General features: G+C 36.6%; 1 protein-coding gene across 4 annotated transcripts in view; it reads left to right on the top strand.

The window, feature by feature from the left end:
• Nucleotides 1-21630, top strand: part of LOC127547932 (carboxylesterase 3-like) — a 68734-nt gene that overhangs the window by 37379 nt on the left and 9725 nt on the right. For 3 of the 4 annotated variants that reach the window (XM_051975062.1, XM_051975061.1, XM_051975060.1), the window contains exons 11-13: nt 1951-2098; nt 13161-13310; nt 16904-16982. In XM_051975062.1, the coding sequence (XP_051831022.1) occupies nt 1951-2098; nt 13161-13310; nt 16904-16982 (377 nt within the window). Of the gene's footprint in view, nt 1-1950; nt 2099-13160; nt 13311-16903; nt 16983-21458; nt 21591-21630 lie in introns of those variants that run through there. The other variant, XM_051975063.1, reaches the window with a different exon arrangement.

Here is a 21630-nt window from a genome sequence, read left to right as displayed (position 1 = left end):
GGAAACCCCTGAGAGGGAGAGGGGGAGAGAGAGAACCTCATAGCAGATTTAATCCTGAAAAACTTAGCGAAGGTCTTCATCATAAGCAGAACTTTGATAGGGGAAATACAATATTGGGGATTTCTCAGGGGAGATGGGGAAATACCAGGGGAAAATTTGATAGCTCAGAGAGAGGGATTAAGGAGGAGCCAGATGAAATGCACCTGGCAGAATAAGTCCCAGATCTGTCTAAAAATATGCTAATCAGTATCTCAAAGGTTGTTCAAAGGTGTCCAGAAGTTTAAGACTTCTATGGAAGTGGATAAAGAGTTCCATTCTTACAGTTACTCTATACAAAAAGGATGGTCAGGAACTTGGTTATACCTGATAAATAGCCAGCTGGGCTTCCTTCCTGACAAAAGAGTAATTAGCTCAAAGTAAACATTAGGACATAAATAATAGTGACAGATTAAACCTTAAGAAATCACCTCCCTTCTTTGAGAACTAATAAACCCAATGCCCAGTGAAGATCCCATAATAAAACTGAGGTTTAGAGAGGCAAAGTATCTGCCCAGAATCTGAACTAAATGCTGACTCCATGACTACCGTTCTTCCTACTACATCAAGTGCTACAATCCAAACATACTAATAATTGCTATTCATTCATTTCATTCATGTCCAATTCTTCATGATCCAATTTGGGTTTTCTTGGCAAAGATACTGAAGTGGCTTGCCATTTCCTTCTCCAGCTCATTTTACAGATGAGGAAGCTGAGGCAAATTGGGTAAATTGATTTGCACAGGATCACCCAGCTATTAAATATCTGAGGTTAGATCCTGATTCCAGGCCCAGCATTCTATCCATTATGCCACCTAACATTTATATAGTGCTTTAAGATTTCAAAATGGGTATATAATTTTTATTTCATTGTATACAACACAAGAAGGCATATTATTCCCATTTTATAGATGAGGAAACTGAGGGAGGCAGAAATTAAGTATCTTGCTCAGGGCCATACAACTATTTGACATTTTTCCAATCTTTCATTTTTTTTTTGGTTTTGCTTGACTGATTCTTGATGTTTCAAGGAATTTTTTTCCATTTCACTAATTTTTTTTTTAGTGAGTTATTTTCTTTTTCCAATTCACAAATTCTGTTTCCCTGCACTTCTTGAGAGTTTTTAACCTCTTCCAGTTCACATTTCAGGAAGTTGTTGCTCTCTTGCATAGCTTCTCTTTCCTTTCTCCATTTTTCTTCTAGTTCTCTTTTAAGGTTTTTAATAGTCTGTTCTAGGAGAGCCTTTTGTATTGGGGACCAACAATTGTCTGGAGACTGTCTGCTATTAGTCTCTTCAGGGTTGAAAAGCTGCTCTCTTTCTGTATAGAAACCATCAATCCTCCTTTTTCATTTTTTTACTCATTTTGTTAAAGCCTGTAGGGTCTGCCTTCAGGGCCAGGAGGTTACCAGCTTCCTCTGCAGAGCAGTGATAGGTGTATGGACAGGTAGCTGTCCTGCCAGCTGGCTACAAAAAGCAGCGAGGTACTGGAGTGCTCTGGGAAAGAGTTCCCTAACCAGCAATAACTCAGGCCTGCAGAGCCGAACTGGGAAAATGCCCTGCAAAGAAACCCCACTGTGTGGGATGACTGTCCTGGGGCTAGATGCTGAGCAGTGAGAGTTTCACTATCCCAAGCCAAAGGCCACCTTGGGGCTGTGGGTATTAGCAGCTGAGTAGTGAATAGGGCCATACAACTAGTAAGTGTCTGCAGCTGGATTTTAATTCCTCAAAATCATTGATGCCAAGTCCAACATGGTCCACTGAGCCCCATAGCTGCCTTGAACAGCCAGACAGTCTCTTCTGATTCCAAGCCCTGAGATCTTGCCATTGCTTCAAGCTTAGGCTAAAAGACAAGATTCTGGCTCTGCCATTGATTCTTATGGAATTTATTAAGTTTTCTTCTCTGTTTATTCCAGGACACCCCCCCTGAATTGATCCATTTAATTATAGATGAGTACATTGGTAACCACACAGACCCACTAGCCATTCAGGATGCAGTTATGGATATGTTTGGAGATGTAATTATATTGCTTCAAGTTCTGAAGGTATCAAATAATCACAGAGGTGAGTTATTCAACTGAATTCATCTTGCTTAAGGCTTATGGCTCCAAAATGCCCCAGAGAGACTCCAAGAACCCTAGATTCAAAACCATCAGATCAGGCTGACAGGAGTTTTTCTTCTAAACTAAAGGCCAAGAAGGACAATGACTTCCTTGGAATCATGGAACAAGAACAAGAAGGTCTGATTATCTAAGAAATGCTTGATTTTATTTCTATCAAAGACATCACCAGAGGCAGCAAGTTAGTACAGTGAATAAAACACCAGGCCTGAAGTCAAAAGGACCTGAGTTCAAATGTGATCTCAGACACTTAACACTTCCTAGCTGTGTGACCCTAAGGAATCACTTGACCCCAATTGCCTCAGCCAAAAAAAAAAAAAAAAAAAAGACACTACCACTATTCCAATCTCCTTAAATTGAAATCTTAAGATCATCCTTGACTTCTTTCTCCCTCACCCCAGGTATATAATTAGTTGCTAAATATTGCTATTTCTGCCTTTATAACCTCTCTGTCACCCAAAACTTCTACTCGCACAGATATCACCTTAATCTAAACTCCTAATGTTGAAGGTCAAAAGAGACCACAAAAGGTGGGGCTTGCAGATCGGTGTCACGAGGTTGCCTCAAAAGAATCTGCAGGTTTTAACCCATTTCCAAATATCGAGGCAAAATTTATTATAATTGTAATGCCAATTAAAGCAGGCCAAGTTCCAATTTGGCAAAAAAATCAGAAGCAAGAAGATAAATTTATGGGGAAAAATTAGCGGAACCAGGAGTTTCAGGTAATTTATCTGCTAATTTATGGCTTACAATTAGATGAGAGAGATGGTCTATTCACTATTGTCTCAGGAACTTTGTTATTGCTGACCAACAGATTGTTTATCTGACAGTTTGACATTATCTAACAATGTTTGTAGGACTATACTACAGTATTCCTAAGACCAGGAGACTGGAAGATCATTGACAGACAGATTATTAGAACAAAAGTGGAGGGCAGGGCCAAAATGGCAGATGCTGCTTTCTGATCTTCTCCTACATCTTCAAGTAATTAGCAAATTCAGCTTCTGAATTAGCTCTGAACCAGCAGAATCCACAAATATTGGGAGTGCAGCAAATTACTAGCAGAAGATAATTTCAAAAATCATCAGAAAAGGTCTGTTTCAGTCAGGCACAGAGGAAGGTGACTAAGCTCAGTGTGAGGGACTCCAGAATAGACCTCCTGAACGGGAAGTGAGCGGTTCCATGTCTGACCCCACCTACTTGGAATTGCCACGTTGGTGAAGGCTTACATGGCTAAGCCAAGGGCGGTGGGAGGGCACAGGAGGACCATAGCTCCACCTTCGGGGAGGATCTAGGAGGAGTCATCGAAGATAAGCCTTGAGAGATAAAAAGGAAGAAGCACGGACTTGCAGATGGAACAGACTTTTCTTTTCCCCTCCATTTGCTTCAATAAATAGTTGCAGTAAAAATCCGGCTCCCTGTCTAGTCATTTCCCTTTTAAGGGATCCGGGGACGCCCGAAGCTGAGTCCGAGGTGGGCGGGCTTAGATTGTGGAGGAAGGAGACCTGCTTTTGCCGTTTGTGCCCCAATTCGGCCCCTAACAGCTCGGGACTCCAGCATGCACTGTGCAGACCCAGGGTAGGGTGCAGTTTCCGCAAGACGATGCAGACTCCACATATCAGACAATCCACAGGGAAGAATCTATAACCTGGTTGCAAACCAGTAGAACAGCAAAGAAGTTATAAAACATCCAACACAAACACAAAAGGTAAATAGTGAACCCTAAAGTGCTGGAGTCTCCCAGAACCTGGCCACACCCACCCAGCTCAAGGAGTAAGTCAGCACGATTCCAGCTGTGGCCACTTCACAGCCACTTGTAGACAAAACTTGGAAAGCCTTCCTTGCCCTAAAAGCAGATCCCAGCTTTTTTCAAAAAATGAGCAAAAAAGCAAAGAGAACTCTAACCATAGATAGTTTTTATGGTGAAAGACAAGAATAGATTTCAAAACCCTGAGGAAACTAAAAGTAGATCATCTCCAGAAGAAGCTCCAAAAAGTGATATAATCTAGTCCCCATCACACAAGGCTCTCCTAGAGAAACTAAAAAGGATCTCAAAAGAGAGCTAGAAGAAAAATGGGGAAGGAAAGGAAAACTTTGTAAGATGGTTTGGAAAAGATACATAACTCATTAAAAGATAGATTTGACAAAATGAAAAAAGAAAACAACTCCCTGAAAAACAGAATTTGTGAAATGGAAAAGGTAAACAACTCCCAGAAAAACAGAATTTGTGAAATGGAAAAAGAAAATAACTCCTTAAAAAACAGAATTTCGGAAATGGAAAAAAATTCCATAGAACAAAACAACTCATTTAAAAACTTAGTTGGACAAATACAAAAAGAAGTTTTAAAAAAAAGTAAATGAAGAAAATAATTCACTAAAAATCAGAACTGGACAAATGGAAATAAATGACTCAATGAGAAATCAAGAATCAATCAAGCAAAACAAAAAAATGAAAAAATAGAAAAAAATGTAAAATACCTAGTTGGGAAAACAACTGACCTGGAAAATAGATCTAGGAGAGACAATCTAAGGATTATTGGACTCCCTAAAAACTATGATGAAAAAAAGAGCCTAGATACTATTTTTCTGGAAATTATCAAAGAGAACTGTCCTGATGTCATAGAATCAAAAGATAAAATAGCTATTGAAAGAATTCACCAAATACCTCCTGAGACTCCAAAATTAAAACTCCAAGTAATATTGTGGCTAAATTCCAGAATTATCACACCAAAGAAAAATATTGCAAGCAAATAGAAAAAACCAATTCAAATACTGAAGAGCCACAATAAGGATTATCCAGGATCTTAAAGGATTGAAGGACCTGGAATCTGATATTCCAAAAGGCAAAAGAACTTGGAATGCAGTCAAGAATAAATTACTGCACTAAACTGAGAATTTTCTTCCAGGGAAGAAGATGGGCATTTAATGAAACAGGTGAATTCCATTTATTCCTGATGAAAAGACCAGAGCTAAACAAAAAAATTGACCTCCAAATATAGGGCTCAAGAGAAGCATAAAAAGGTAAAAAGAACTCTTGAAAACTGTTTTTCTGTTATGGGTATACATAGAGAGTGCATGTATAATTTGGTTTATATCAATATAAATATTATATTTATATATAATATGTATTATATATACTTTTATATTATTATATATTATAACATAATATAAATTATAATTTATAATATATAATATAAAAAAAGGAATTAGAGGTGGAAAGGGAATGGTACCAAAAAAAGGGAAAAGTGGAAGTAAAATAAGGGAAATTACATCTCATGAAGATGCAAAAGAAACCTATTATATTTGAGGGAAAGAAGGGAGAGGAGTGAATATTGTGTGATTCTTACTCTCATCAGATTTGGCTGAAAGAAAATATTAGACATATTTGGGTTACAGAGAATCTTCTCTCACTTTATTGAAAAGTGGGAGGATAAAAAGCAAAGGGGTAGGCTAAATTAAAGGAAAAACAGAAATAGTAGGGGAAAGATAAAAGAGGGAGAGACTTTAAAGGAGGAGAGATTATAAAGGGGGAGGGCTGCTTGAGGCAAGTGATACTCATAAGTTAAATACTGGGAAGGAGAGAAAGGGAAAAAGGAAAGAGAAAAGTATAAATTGGGGATAATAAAATGGCAGGAAATATAGAATTAGTAGTTTTAACTATAAATGTGAATGGGGTGAACTCTCCCATAAAGTGGAAGATAGCAGACTGGATTAAAAGTCAGAATCCTATAATATGTTGTTTACAAGAAACACATTTAAAGCAGAGTGATACATACAGAGTAAAGGTAAAAGGCTGGAGCAGAATCTATTATGCTTCAGGTGAAGTAAAAAAAAGCAGTGGTAGCCATCCTACCTTGATCTCAGATCAAGCAAAAGCAAAAATTGATCTAATTAAAAGAGATAAGGAAGGAAACTATCTTGCTAAAGGGAACCATAAATAATAAAGCAATATCAATACTAGATATATATGCACCAAGTAGTATAGAATGGAAGTTCCTAAAGGAGAAATTGAGAGCTACAAGAATAGACAGCAAAATTATTATAATGGGAGATCTCAATGTTGCTCTCTCAGAGCTAGATAAATCAAACCACAAAATAAACAAGAAAGAAGTTAAAGAGATAAATAGAATACTAGAAAAGTTAGGTATAATAGATCCTTGGAGACAGAAAGGAATAAACTTTCTTCTCTGCAGTTCATGGAACCTATACAAAAATTGACCATATATTAGGACATAAAGACCTCAAAATCAATTGCAGAAAGGCAGAAATACTAAATGCATGTTTTTTTTTAGATCACAATGCAATAAAAATTACATTCAATAAAAAGTCAGGGGAAAATAGACCAGTAATAATAAAATAGTAATGGGAAACTAAATAATCTCATCCTAAAGAATGAATGGGTGAAACAGCAAATCATAAACACAATAAATAATTTCATCCAAGAGAATGACAATAATGAGACAACATACCAAAATTTGTGAGATGCCGCCAAAGCAGTAACAAGGGAAAATTTTATATCTCTAGATGCTTACTTGCATAAAATACAGAAAGAGAAGAACAGTGAATTGGGCTTGCAACTAAAAAAGCTAGAAAAAGAGCAAATTAAAAACCCCCAATCAAATATCAAATTTGAAATTCTAAAAATAAAAGGAAAGATTAATAAAATTAAAAGTAAAAAAAACTATTGAATTAATAAATAAAACAAAGAATTGGTTTTATGAAAAAAACAAAATAGATAAACTTTAGCTGATTTGATTAGAAAAAAGGAAAGAAGAAAATCTTAATAGTCTCAAAAATTAAAAATGTAAACTTTCCACCAATGAAGAGGAAATTAAAGCAATAATTAGGAGTTATTTTGCCCAACTATATGCCAATAAATTTGATAACCCAAGTGAAATGGAGGAATACCAACAAAATAGAGGTTTCCCAGATTAACAGAGGAGGAAGTAAATTGCTTAAATAGTCCCATTTTAGAAAAAGAAATAGAGCAATCTATTCATCAGTTCCCTAAGAAAAAATCCTCAGGACCAGATAGATTTACATGTGAATTCTACCAAACACTTAAAGAACAATTAACTCCAATACTATATAAACTATTTGAAAAAAATAGGGAATGAAGGATTGCTACCAAGTTCTTTTTATGATACAGACATGGTACTGATGCCTAAACCAGGTAGGAAGAAAATAGAGAAAGAAAAATTATAGGCCAATGCCTCTAATGAATATTGATGCAAAAATCTTAAATAAAATATTAGCAAAGAGATTACAGAAAATCATCCCCCAGATAATACACCATGACCAAGTAGGATTTGTACCAGGAATGCAAGGCTGATTCAATATTAGGAAAACTAATAGCATAATTGACTATATCAATAACCAAATTAACAAAAACCATATGATTATCTCAATAGATGCAGATAAAGCACTTGATAAAATCCAACACCCATTCCTATTTTTAAAAAAATTAGAGAATATAGGAATAAATGAACTTTTCTTTAAAACAGTCAGTAGGATCTATTTAAAACCATCAGTAAGCATCATATGACTTGGGGATAAACTGGAACCATTCCCAATAAGATCAGGGGTGAAACAAGGTTGCCCACTATCACCATTACTCTTCAATATTGTATTAAAAATACTACCTTTGGCAATAAGAGTTAAAAAGAGATTAAAGGAATTAGAATAGGTAATGAGGAAACCAAATTATCATGCTTTAAAGATGATATGATGATATTCTTAGAAAACCCCAGAGAATCAAATAAAAAGCTATTAGAAATAATCCACAACTTTAGCAAATTTGCAGGATACAAAATAAATCCACATAGACCATCAGCATTTCATACATGACTAACAAAATCCAACAACAAGAATACAAAGAGAAATTCTATTTAAAATAACTGTCAATAGTATAAAATATTTTGGGAATCTATTTGCCATGGGAAAGTCAGGAAATATATGAGCAAAACTACAAAACACTTCCCACACAAATAAAGTCAGATCTAAACAATTGGAAAAATATCAAGTACTCTTGGAAAGGTCGAGTGAATATAATAAAGATAACAATACTATCTAAATTAATCTATTTATTTAATGCTATACCAATTAAACTCCCAAGAAACTATTTTACTGACCGAGAAAATTTTACCTGGAAGAACAAAAGGTCAAGAATTTCAAGGGAACTAATTTAAAAAATCAAATGAAGGTGGCTTAGCTGTATCAGATCTCAAACTATATTGTAAATCAGTGGTCATCAAAACCATATGGTACTGGCTAAAAAAAGACTAGCTGATCAGTGAAATAGGTTAGGTTCACAGGACAAAATAGTCAATAATTATAGCAATCTAGCATTTGACAAACCCAAAGACCTCAGCTTTTGCGATAATAATTTACTATTTGACAATAACTGCTGGGAAAACTGGAAACTAGTCTGGCAGAAACTAGGCATTGAACCACACTTAACCTAGTATACCAAGATAAAGTCAAAATGAGTTCATGATCTAGACATAAAGAATGAGATTATAAATAAATTAGAAGAACATAAGATAGAATAGATAATTTTGATTATATTAAGTTAAAAAGCTTTTGTACAAACAAAACTAATGCAAACAAGATTAGAAGAGAAACAATAAATTGGGAAAACATTTTTACATTTAAAGATTCTGATAAAGGCCTCATTTCCAAAATATATAGAGAACTGGCTCAAATTTATAAGAAATCAATCCATCCTCAAATTGATAAATGGTCAAAGGATATGAACAGACAATTTTCAAATGAAGAAATTGAAACTATTTCTAGTCATATGAAAAGGTGCTCCAAATCACTATTGATCAGAGAAATGCAAATTAAGACAACTCTGAGATACTACTACACACCTCTCAGATTGGCTAAGATGACAGGAAAAGATAATGACAAATGTTGGAGGGGATGTGGGAAAACTGCGACACTGATACATTGTTGGCAGAATTGTGAATGAATACAACCATTCTGGAGAGCAATTTGAAACTATGCTCAAAAAGTTATCAAACTGTTCATTGACCTATATTCCCAAAAAAGATCTTAAAGAAGGGAAAGGGACCCACATATGCAAAAATGTTTGTGGCAGCACTTGTTGTAGTGGCTGGAAACTGGAAACTGAATGGATGCCCATCAGAGAATGGCTAATAAATTGTGGTATATGAATGTTAGGGAATATTATTGTTCTGTAAGAAATGACCAACAGAATGATTTCACAGAGGGCTGGAGAGACTTACATGAATTGATGCTAAGGGAAATGAGCAGAACCTCAAATGATCTCCTGATCATTATACATGGCAACAAGAAGACTATACGATAATCAATTCTGACGGACATGGCCCTCTTCAACAATGAGATGAACCAAATCAGTTCCAATAGAGTAGTCATGAATTGAACCAGCTACACCCAGCGAAAGAACTCTGGGAGATGACTATGAACCACTACATAGAATTCCCGATCCCCTCTATTTTTGTCCGCCTACATTTTTGATTTCCTTCACAGGCTAATTATACACTATTTCAAAGTTCGATTATTTTTGTACAGCAAAATAGCTGTATGGACATGTATATATATATCGTACTTAACTTATACTTTAACATATTTAACATGTATTGGTCAACCTGCCATCTGGGGGAGGGGATGAGGAGAAGGAGGGGAAAAGTTGGAACAAAGGGTTTTGCAACTGTCAATGCTGAAAAATTACCCATGCATATATCTTATAAATTAAAAGCTATAAAAAAAATCAGTTCCAATTGTTCATTAATGAAGAGAGTTATCTCCACCCAGAGAGAGGACTATGGGAATTGAAGGTAGACCACAACATAGCATTTTCACTCTTTCTGTTATTGTTTGCTTGCATTTTTTCCCCTTCTCAGGTTTTTTTTTTCTTTCTAGATCCAATTTTTCTTGTGCAGCAACATAACTGTATAAATGTGTGTGTGTGTGTGTGTAATTTAACATATATTTTAACATATTTAACATGTATTGGACTACCTGCCATCTAGGGGAGGGAGTGGGGGGAAGGAGGGGAAATTTTAGAACACAAGATTTTGCAAGGGTCATTGTTGAAAAAATTACCCATGCATATGTTTTGTAAATAAAAAGCTATAATTTTTAAAAGTTTACATTCTAATGAAGAAAACAACATAAAAAAAAAAAAAGAACAATAGCACTCCTAAGGTCAGGGGGCCTCAGGATTTTTACACTCCTAGAAACTGCACCCCATCATTATCATCTGGATTATTGCAATAGCCTCCTAATTTTTCTTGCTGTGCCAAGCTTCTTCATTGCATTCTCCACACCCTTGCCAAAATGATCAAATATAAATCTCTCTGTTAATTGTGAAAGCTCTTCACAACTGCAATGTATCTCTCCTTCCTCATTGGAGACAACTCTGTGTGCCACTTAAACTGCTTTCTTTATTCCTATTTCTGTTTATTTCTATCCCTCACACATGACATGTCATTTCCCACCTTTGGCCCTTTGCATTGATTCACTCTCCTCTATCCTTGCACCTCCATCTCACAGAATGTTTCTCTTCCTTCAGGACACAAATAAAATTCCACCTTCTTTAGGAAATCTTCCCTACTGCTAGTGACTGTCTCTTCAAGGCACTTTATAGTTAATGCCTTTGTATTTATTAATTTTTATTCTATTTACCTATATTTTTGCTGCCTCCTCCTTCAGAATCCCTACTCCATTTGAAGGGATTATTTTCATTCATTATATATCTGTCCCCACCTCTATAATAGCATGGACAGATTTCAAGGTAGAGGAGTTTGGTTCAAAACCTATTTCTGCCATTTGCTGTCTGTGTGACCTTGGAAAAATTGCTTAAACTCTGTAGGCTGTGATTTTCTTATCTGTAAAAAAATTGGACTGTGACCTCTAAAAGGCAGGAAGAAAGATTGGGAGGGAGTGAAGTGGGAAAGGGAAGGAGAGATGAAGGGAGAAGGGGGAGAAAAATAGAGGGGGGGAAAGAGAGGACAGGAGAGAGGGAAAGGGAGAAGACAGAGGAAAGAATAAAGGAACGCAGGAAGGAAGGAAGGAAGAAAGAAAGGAAGGAAAGAAGTAAGAGAGGGAGGGAGGGAGGGAAGGAGACAGGGAGATGAAGGGAGAGAGTAAAGGTAAAGAGAAGGAGGGAGGGAAGGAGGGAGAAAGAGAGTTGGGGAGAAATACAAAGGGGAGAGACAGACAAACAGACACAGAGAGAGGAAGAGAAATCCATCCCTGGCTCTTGGAGTCAGGAGACCTTATCAAATTCTAATTCTACCATTTAATGATCATGTGATTCTGGAAGAACCACTTTATTTTTCTTAGCCTCAATTTCCTTATCTGTAAAATGATGAAGATGATATTTGCTTTCCCTACTTCACAATATTCATAGGAGGAGAGCACTTTGTAAACTCTAAGTCACTATAGAACTATGTGTACTATTTTTAAAAATTGTAATTATCATAGTGTTTCCCTAAAACCTCCTTTGGATGCTTTATTTGGATGTCAATGAGACCCGGCCCTGTAGCAGTGTAGACCATACACAGGAAGGTTTCCATAGTAGGAAGGCTTCTAGTACTGGCCCAGGGATCGAGTGACTTGTTCAGGGACCAGGGCTATGTGCAAAGTCACTTGTCAACTGAAAGTTGACAACCAGGATTTGAGTTTACTAAGTCATAAGTGCAAAACCTAAATCAAGGAAATCATGGATCATTGAAGTAGTATTATTATATTTATCATTAATTAATTATTATATGTTATAGTGATAACAAATTCTTAGGGGTATCTAGGTGGTACAATGAATAGAATTCTGGGGCGGGGGGGAAGGGAGGCCTAAACTCAAATCTGGCCTAGCTGTTTGACCCTAAGTGGGTCACTTAACCTCTTCCTGCCTCAGTTTCCTCAACTGAAAAATGGGAATAATTATAACACCTATTTTCCAGGGTTGTTGCAAGGACCAAATGAGAAGTTCATTAGCAAACGGTAGATGCTTAATAAATACTCCTTTTCTTCCTTCTGGGAGAATGAGAATTTCTCTTCAAGGTAAATGTCAGGAATAGCTGGCACTGGCTTCCTATGGAAGATGGGTTTTTCATTAAATATCTTCAAAGGTAGTTTTGTCACATTTTGACAACACTGGGTTTTCAGGGGGAACTAGCACATCTAGTGTCAAGGTTTGCTGATTTTCCAGGGCTATTCATTCACCTTTGGTATCCACCTAACACTCAACTCTCCAAGAAGCTATAGCATGCACATGAATGCATGGTGCCTTTTTTTTTTTTTTTTGGTTTCCATTTGTTTATATTTGAATGAATGTCAGAGATGGACTAGGTTACAATTTTGTGAGCTTTGAAAAATCTAGGTCTGAGAACAGTAAAAAATAAAAATAAATCAATAGTACTATTTAAAGAAAGGCTTTATCAATCAAATGTCTTATAATTCAATCATCATCTTGGCTGACTTCCTGTCCAAAACACTCTATCTATCTACCACACCGGGAAAATCATCCAGATAGACAGGCTAAAGTGGGTTGAGGGTAATCATTGGGTTTCAAAGCCATTGGTGAATTAGGGAGATGTCTATTGCAAGCATGTGATGATTTCTCCCAGCAGAATGGGAGAATAAGAACGATTTGTTCCAGTGGCTATGAGACTGCAGAAGTAGGCTCTACATGTAGAGTGCCTACAGCTTGGCCAGGGATTGATTATGCCCAGATTGTCCACTGCGTTCTGAATCATAGCAATCATTCTGACTGTTGTCTTGCCACTAGACTTCGGTGACTGGAGGAAAGCATAAGGCTGATGATTTTGTGCAGCTCTGCTTCACTTAAATCCAATTCCGGTGCAATTCAAGACATTATCTTTCTGATGTCATTGGTCTCCTTTGCAATGAACATCGACAACAACAACAAAAAAAATTGAAGTAAAATGGGCTTCTTCTGCCCAGTGAGATTTCTCAAATTCCTAACTCCAGGCTTCTTCTGGGCTCTGTTCCATCAGATTCTGGAGCTCCAGTCTATTTATATGAATTCCAGCATCGGCCAAGTACTTTCGATAAGATCAAACCTGCTTATGTAAAAGCTGACCATTCCGCTGAGCTCACATTCGTTTTTGGAGGCCCTTTCATGGCAGATGAGCGCTCCATGTTGGGTAAGTAAAATATATCTATAAATCTTTACTGAATATTTACTGTCTACAATTGCAAGAAATACAAAGATACAGTTTTTGTCTTTAAGAAACTTAGTATCCTTCCTTAGTGGGGAAGATATGTACACACAGAGACACATACAAGTGTGTGTGTGTGTGTGTGTGTGTGTGTGTGTAAATATTGGAGAATGCACAATCTCAGGGCAGAGTGAACTGATAACTAAATATTAGATTTTTAAAATTAGCAAATAGAATAGCAAATGGATAACCAGGAGAAAGAAGTGGAAGAGGACTTCAATTATTGTGAAATCCATTCTATAATCAGCCAAAACATCCCAAAGATATTGGAGTCCCACTTTCTTACAGCTGCTCTTGGGGACTTAGAGATCTCCACAGAAAAGCAATAATACTAAAAAGCAGTTGTCAGGTATAGTGGGACATGCCTCTAATCCCTGCTTCCAGGAAGGTTGAGGTTGAAGGATTGTCTGGATTGGGAGTTCTGAACTACATTGGGTTAAGGCAATTGTGTGTCCATATTAAATCCAGCACCAATATGTTGAACTCTCCTATGCAGGCACCAGGCTGCCTATAATAGGGCAAGCAAACCCAGGATTTTAAAAAGTAGATCAAAATTCCCATATAGATCAGTATTGGGATTGGGCCCATGAATGGCCATTGTACTGCTAATCTGAACAAGAGTGGAAGACCCAGATTTTAAAAAAATAAATAAAACACAAAGAAAAGCTCGCAGGGGATCAAGAATGGGTTTGGGGAAGGAAGAGTACAGGATATATCAGGATCATAGGTTCCGTAAAGGGAACTCATGTCCAGAGTGGGATAGGGTATCAAGGAAAAAGCCCAAACCTTGAATAAGATTATTTTGAGGAATCTACAAGGGGAGAAAAGGAAAAAGTCATTATTTGAAGATTGCCTTCCAGATCTGGCTCCCATTGCTCCTTCCCCATCCAGCACATGTACTCCTGCTTAGTAAAATATAAAAGGGTCAGTCAGAAATGTAGAAGAAATCCAGGTATTTTAAAGGGGAAATTGAGGTCTCCTGATTAGTTCTATTGCCTATATGCACGTAGACAGCTAGAAATTTCCAGCAAGGAAGATTTCAAATATGAATGGTGAGGAAAGAAAGAGATCTAGAGATAGGGTAGGTTATTGACACTTTGTAGGAAGAGGAATCACGATGTCAAGAGAGTTATTGTTGGAAAGAATGGTGAGGACCCTTTAATGCAGAAATTTCTTGGAGTTACTTCCCTTGACACTTATGCTAAGTTTCAATAGCTGGTTCTTTTAAAAAGGACTGAATGTACCTTATTTTCTCTTCTTTTGACTCCTTAAATAGCATCATGTAACACTGAGACTTCCTCTGAGGGGTAGAGAAGAAGCAGTCCTTCTCTCCTCTTACATCTTGGCAATTTCTCCCATATACCCATAAAAAATGGGACTCAACTAGTCAAGCTTGAACCTGGACCTCTGTTGTGTTTCTTTATTTGATCTTTGCCTGTTCTGAGATAGAAATTCCATGTTTGGAGGTCACCTTGTAAGTTGAAGAGGTTTAGAAATGATGTATCTTCAATTAGTCTAAAAGGTCTTATACTTAAATCTTATAATAGTAAAGTGTTCCTAGGCTCAAGGTGATTGGATTTAGTTATAGGGGAATCTTGACCATCTAAAAGAAAATTTCTTTTTCTCACATTCTGACTCATTCTGGTGCTCCCTAAGGAGAATTTCTTAGTTAAAACTAGGCTTATATCTAGGATATCCCCAAAAAGCAGAGTAGGACTCCAAACAAACATCTGCCTCATACATGATCTACATATAAAAGAAAAGCTTACTAGAGAGGGCTATCACAAATATACATTAACAGAAAGACTTAAAAAAACTGGTTACAATGGTATAATTATTCTTATATTCTGCTGAGAGGTTTGTATTTAAAACATCAAGGCATAATGGAATTGATAAGAATACTGAATAGAATTACTATACATCACCTCATCTCTGCCCTGTCTAAACAACCCTTTTCTAGTTCATACCATCTCATATGCCAGTCTAGACCTTGGGGTTATTCCTCTTATCAGTAGTTATCTTCTTTGATGAACAACTTCTTCAGGAAATGTAGTGAACATCTCCTCTGCCATCTGAGGATTTAGTTATCCCCAAATCTCTCATTCTCACAAGGTGGCATCCCACTCTGGAAATGTTCATCTCAGGATCACTGCTTGGTTACCTGCCATCAGACAAAAAAAAAAAAAAAACGCAGAAAGAAGAGGCATCCAAAGGTTCAAGTTCAAAATCACCTAGAACAGCTCGTTTCTAACAGCCATGTGGGAACAAGGACAGTGCTTCCAATGTGTAGAAGAGTCACCCTCATGAAAAGTCCTAACGTTACATGGCATATCTGGTAGATAAAAGGAAGAGAAACAGGGGAAAAATCAGTACTCTTTAAAAAGTCCACTAAGTCATTGGCTCTTGTTGCTCAATGGCCAATAAGAGAATTGACTTATCATTCTAAAAATAGCCAATGCTGAGCTACTATCATGAGCTAAATTTAACAAAAAAGGTAAATAGAGGCACATTTTTACACAAAGTAATGGTACATTAGCAGGAGCACAACCAACCAATAAAGCAGGTCTGATGATTGCCTCAATTAGACAGAGACAGAGAATTGGAGGCACAACTCCTTTTCATAAGCACAGAACAAAAAATAGTACATTGGTTATAATAGTGGCAGCATCATGGAGATGAGGGATCCCAACTGCTTACATTAAGGAGAGGAAGCATACACATGCCCGTGGGATCAAGGCTATCCTTCTCGGTCTCTAGGGAATGCTTTGTGAATTTATAGGACTAAGCAGCATCCCTAGGCCAGTGGAGGTAGATTGAGAGCAGCAGACCCATGAATGTCTAGGAATGGAACAAGACCATCTTTAATTGGCAAGATAGGACTAATGTGGGACAAGGTCATCTAATTTGTTTCTCAAGGATAATATAAATACCACAGAGTTTCTCAGAAACTAAAGGAACTGGAACTTCATGGAATTCCATGAAATTTTATGAGATAGATGTACTTTTAAACTTTAGTTCAATGTTTAATTAAACCGTAATTAAAAGTGATCAAAGTCCAGGGAAACTAGACTTTTGGCATCTGACTCTTGAGATATAAAGAAATACTTGAGCTTCTTCACATAGAGATAGAAAAGAAATTAAAGTTTGTTATGTGGGATTATAGAAAAAAATCACAAAATAAAATCAAATATCAAATACAGGATCACTGCCTGATTTTGACACTAGTATACATGAGTAGTCAGAAACTTGCAGGGCAGCTGTCTATATTATTAGACAACTTCATGATGCTAAAACTATTTCCTGACCTACATAAAAAAGGTATCAGAGTATTTGTGGAAAAATTATTGGGAATCTCCCCTTAAGTACACTGATTACAATGAACCACAAATCTTTGGATCAGGCTCAGGCATTTCTGAGATGTGCAGAGTGACCTGAATGTGAAACTGATAGTTTTTTGTTGCATCAAACTCTTCATGATGGCAATTAAGTTTGACTACAGGAGGAATGATTGTTTCCAGCTTTTCCAGACTCCACTGAAGAAGAGAAACAGCTAAGCAGAACAATGATGAGGTACTGGGCCAATTTCATTCGGACAGGGTAAGTAAAATGGTGGCAATCACTATACACAGAGGAAGTTTTTGATTCCAGAATGGGCTCTAAGAAGGCATTAGGTTAAGATTTGTGATTTGCTTCTACAGAACTGCTCGCTCCCACAACAAGACCTAAGACACCAGGTTGTAATAAAAATGTTTAATAATAATGTATATAATAATAATAAATTATAAAAAAGGAAAACAAGAATTGACAATGCAGCTCTTACAACAAAGGCACTTAATGCATCCTATGAGTAATATAACTAGTACAATACAAAGAGATATATAGAGTAGAGCAGGAGAGAAGAAAGAATACATCACCGATTCGGGGAAGCACCAATTTTGCAGACCTCTGTCTAGGGAACACAGCTGTACAAGTCCCAACCAAGAGGGTCCCAGGCAGATCGTCCACTCCATGGGTGAGATTCCAATTTAGGTATTGATCTATCATGACTTAAATAGTCCAGGGAACAAAAGTGGCTAAATGCCAACAATACTGACTTCACTTTCTTGAGAAAATCCAGAAGGGGGGGCCAGTTCTGCCAGAGACTATCAAGAGTGAAGCTTTACTCCTAGAGTGACTAGTTCTAGTATATAGATAACATGTCCTTGGTAGATTTGGCCAGAATCCCCCCAGGATGGTGTTCTTTAAGCTATATTTGTTCCCAGGATTACCCCATGGACATGGAGGGAAACCAAGGGCCGAGGTCTATAGAATCTTATCCTTATACTTACGATATTTGGGTCCTTGGTTTTGGGGCCACAAAATAGGACATAATCATCATCTCTGAGACTCACATCCCCTTGTCCCTCCTTAAAAGTATAGGTGCTATGTCACCATTGCCTCGGAGTTGATCTTTTGTTCCAGATAGTGGAAAAGAGGACTCCATTTCTAATATCTATTAGATTATGAGCTTTCAAACTCAGCTGTTGAAATTGAAATCTTAACCTTTGCTGCCAAACTCCTAAAAAGGGCTCTCTTGACTCCTGGTTTTTTTCTCTTTATAACCATGTTTCTTTAGTACACTCACATAGCAGAATCCTATGGTCTCTAACCCCAAGGTCTTACAACCTACAAGTATACCTTAGAGAACAAGAAGGATTCAGATCATATTCACGAGGTTGTCTCTTGCTTTACTACCTTACCCTTTGATATATGCTGTTCCTTAAGACTTCTGGAAGCTTTTAGGACTAAACTACCATCTTGTAAAAAGTATGAGGTTTTTCCCCAGGGACACATATAGCACAAGGGAATCCATATACAGCACAAGGAAATTTATATGGGTAACCAGACACTCCAGAACTACACTACTTTGCTACAAAAAGATTCCCACTCCGGCTCTGTTGTTCTTCCTTCTGATAACAATGGCCTCCAAAGTACTAAGGCAAATGTAGAAAAATCAGCCCAAGAACTATCCCTAGTTCCCTTCTGATAGAATTGCTACAAGCATCTTCAGAGGAAGAGAGAGACTGGTACCTACATCATGGTTATTGACAGCATTGGATATCTTATTGTCCCAATTATTAATTATCTAACTTTAGGTAACATCTAGTCATTATTGGACTTTCAAAACAGGAAGGGATATAAAGACAGCTAGGTGACTTAGTCAATAGAGTGCTAGATTTGGAGTCAATAAGACCTGAATTTAAATATAACCTCAGATAATTATTAGCTATGTGACTCTGGGCAAATCATTTAACCACTGTCTGTCTCAGTTTCTTCAACTGTAAAAGAAGGAAAATAAGAGTAATTACCTTCCAGGGTCATTGTGAGAATGAAATGAGATATATGTAAAGCATTTAGGACAGTGCCTTGAACTTAGTAGGCACTTAATAAATGCTTGTTGTCTCTCCCAATTCCCAATCAACTTTATAGATAATCACAAAATGAACATTGTACAGACTTCCTAACAATTAGAATTTCCTATATAGAAGAAGCTACATGGTAAGGTAGATAAAGTGCTGCATTTGGAGTCAGAAAGATGTATGTTCAAATCCTCCCTCGATTATTTAATAGCTTTGAGGGGGGACACAATTTTTTTGGGTTTTTTCATTTTTCATTTTTTTATTCCATGTGTACAGTTTATACGATTCCTTTCACAGAAAGAGAAGCAGCATTTTTTGCTACAGAGAGCCAGGTGAATACAGATAGATCCAAGACACTATGAATTAAATGTTTGCTCTGTACCCACCCACCCCCCAAAAAAGCTATCATGTGAACATCATGAACCAAGAATAATCAAGATACAAAATAGCACTAATAAAGATAATAGTATCAGATAGGTAACCTTTATCAACCTCAGTTTCCTCATCTGTTAAAAAAAAAAAAGGAGATGATAATAATAACACCTACCTCACAATATTATTGCAAGGATCAAATGAGACGACACATGTAAATTACTAAGTAAATTTTAAAGTATTTTATTTTGGGTTGTTGTTCAGTTATTTTAGTCATATCCAACTCTTTGTGATCATTTGGGATTTTTGTGGCCAAGTTACTGGAATGGTTTACCATTTCTTTCTTCAGTGGATCTATTTTGGTCAGGCAATCCAAGGTTAACTTCCTTGTCCTGGGTCATGTAGCTAGGAAGAGTCTGAAGTTGAATTTGAACTCTGGTCTTCCTGACTCCGGGCCTAGCACTCTATCCACTGAGGCATGCGCTGTCTCCAAAATGTTTTATAAATGTTTTTATAAATAAGTAAATATATATTTATTTTATATAGATATATATTATGAAGTATGTTTATATTTATATAGTACACATTTATATATTTTTTGTGTATAAATATATATACTTGTGTATATATAAAGGCTTTTATAAATGGAATGTTTTAGTAAATAGCAATGTTTCCCTATAGGGGAAATAAAGCAGTGACTGAAGGATTACTGGTCAAGTATATTATAGTACTTTTTTCAAGTATATTTTAGGGCTGCTGAGGTCCTTTCAATTCTGAAATTCTATAATTCTCTGAGCAGTTCCTAAAAGACAGACTTAAGTATGGTTCTTCAAGGATTTCCTTTGCTTCAGATAACCCTGTTCCCATACAACTCCCTCCTATTTCCCCTCCAAAAAAAAATTCCCTATAATAAAAAATACACTGAGCTCACAAGTCCATGATTCAGATCTTACAGAAGTTCACTGCTATGGAGGAAGGACTAGCAACCAGGTCACAGACCCGTCTATCCCTGAATCTCTGCTTCCTTACCTCAGATTCCAATTCTCATGAGGACTCCAAGCTTCACACACTGTCTCACTGTCCTACATATAACCATTAAAACCATTCCATGCTGGGATCTCTTCCTAACACATACCAGAACCACTCTGCCCACAGCCACTGGCTCTCTCTGCACGGTCCCTCAATTCCTGCTCCCCAGCCAATCTCTCAACAGCCACGTCAACCAATATCATTCCCAGTGATGCTTCCTGATGGCCCAGTAAACAAGGGTTCTTACTTTCTTGTGTGGGATCCATTTTGTTAGCCAGCCTGGTTACGTCTGTGGCCCTTACTTAAATTCTATTCTTAAATGCATAAAATAAAATACATTGGATTTAAAAGGAAACCAATTATATTAGAAAGCCAAGTGACTCAGTGGATAGAGCTGAAGCTAAAATTAGAAAGACTTGAGTCCATATCTGGCCTCAGAAGCTTGCTAGCTGTCAGACTGAGCAAGTTATTTAAACTCTGTTTGCCTCAGTTTTCTCAACTGTAAAATGGGGATAATGCTAGCACCTATCTACCAGAATTGTTGTAAGGATTAAAGGAGATGATATTTGTGAAGAACTTAGCACAGTGCTATATAACTAACTATACATTACCAGTGCTATATAAGTATATATTATATACTATAGTGTCTAATAGACACTATAGAAATGTTAAATATCATTATTGTTATTAACAAAAATAAGAAAATATGATTATTGTAATATAAAACCAAGGCCAAGTTCACAGACCTCGGATTAAGAACTTCTGCTATCATTAGAGGAGATATTGTTCAACCACCTTCTTTTTTTATAAATGAGGAAACTCTGGCTTAGAGAGACAAAAGACCTTTCCAAGATTACATAAATAGGAGCATATGAATATATATATATATTCTTCCCATCAAGCATTTGTATTAGTACTGGATTCTTCCACTGTCATCCCAAATTGGAGCTTTCAGAAGTAGGTTACCATCATATTACCAAAACTCCAACCTGAATCCTCCACATTACGATGGTTCAACCCATTTCTCCAGAGAGATAATTGCGTTATCATGCATCTCTGTAATATTATCCTAACACATTATGCTCAAAAAGAAAATGCAATTGGTAGACTCCAAAGAATCAAGTTATCTCACATGATAGAATTAGAATACAATACATGTCATCATATATACTTTATCACACATTCATTTCCAAATAATATGAGGCATCATTATTTTACAAAGATCCTAGATTAGGTTAGATTAAATATTTATTCAATACTTCCTATATTCTAGGAACCATATTAAGCACAAGAAAAAAACAAGAAAAACAAGAAAAAAAGAATTTTCCTACTCTCCAGAAATTTACATTCTAATTTGGCAGGACAGCATATAAAGGAGAAGTAGAAAGAGGTATATGAATGGTAATCTTTTCAATCCAGTCCCTAGAATACACTTAAGGAAAAGT

The sequence above is a fragment of the Antechinus flavipes genome, chromosome 2, assembly GCF_016432865.1.
Source record: "Antechinus flavipes isolate AdamAnt ecotype Samford, QLD, Australia chromosome 2, AdamAnt_v2, whole genome shotgun sequence".
Taxonomy (NCBI): Eukaryota; Metazoa; Chordata; class Mammalia; order Dasyuromorphia; family Dasyuridae; genus Antechinus; species Antechinus flavipes.
Note: the sequence above shows the minus strand (reverse complement) of the source record. Positions and strands in the feature narration are given on the sequence as shown.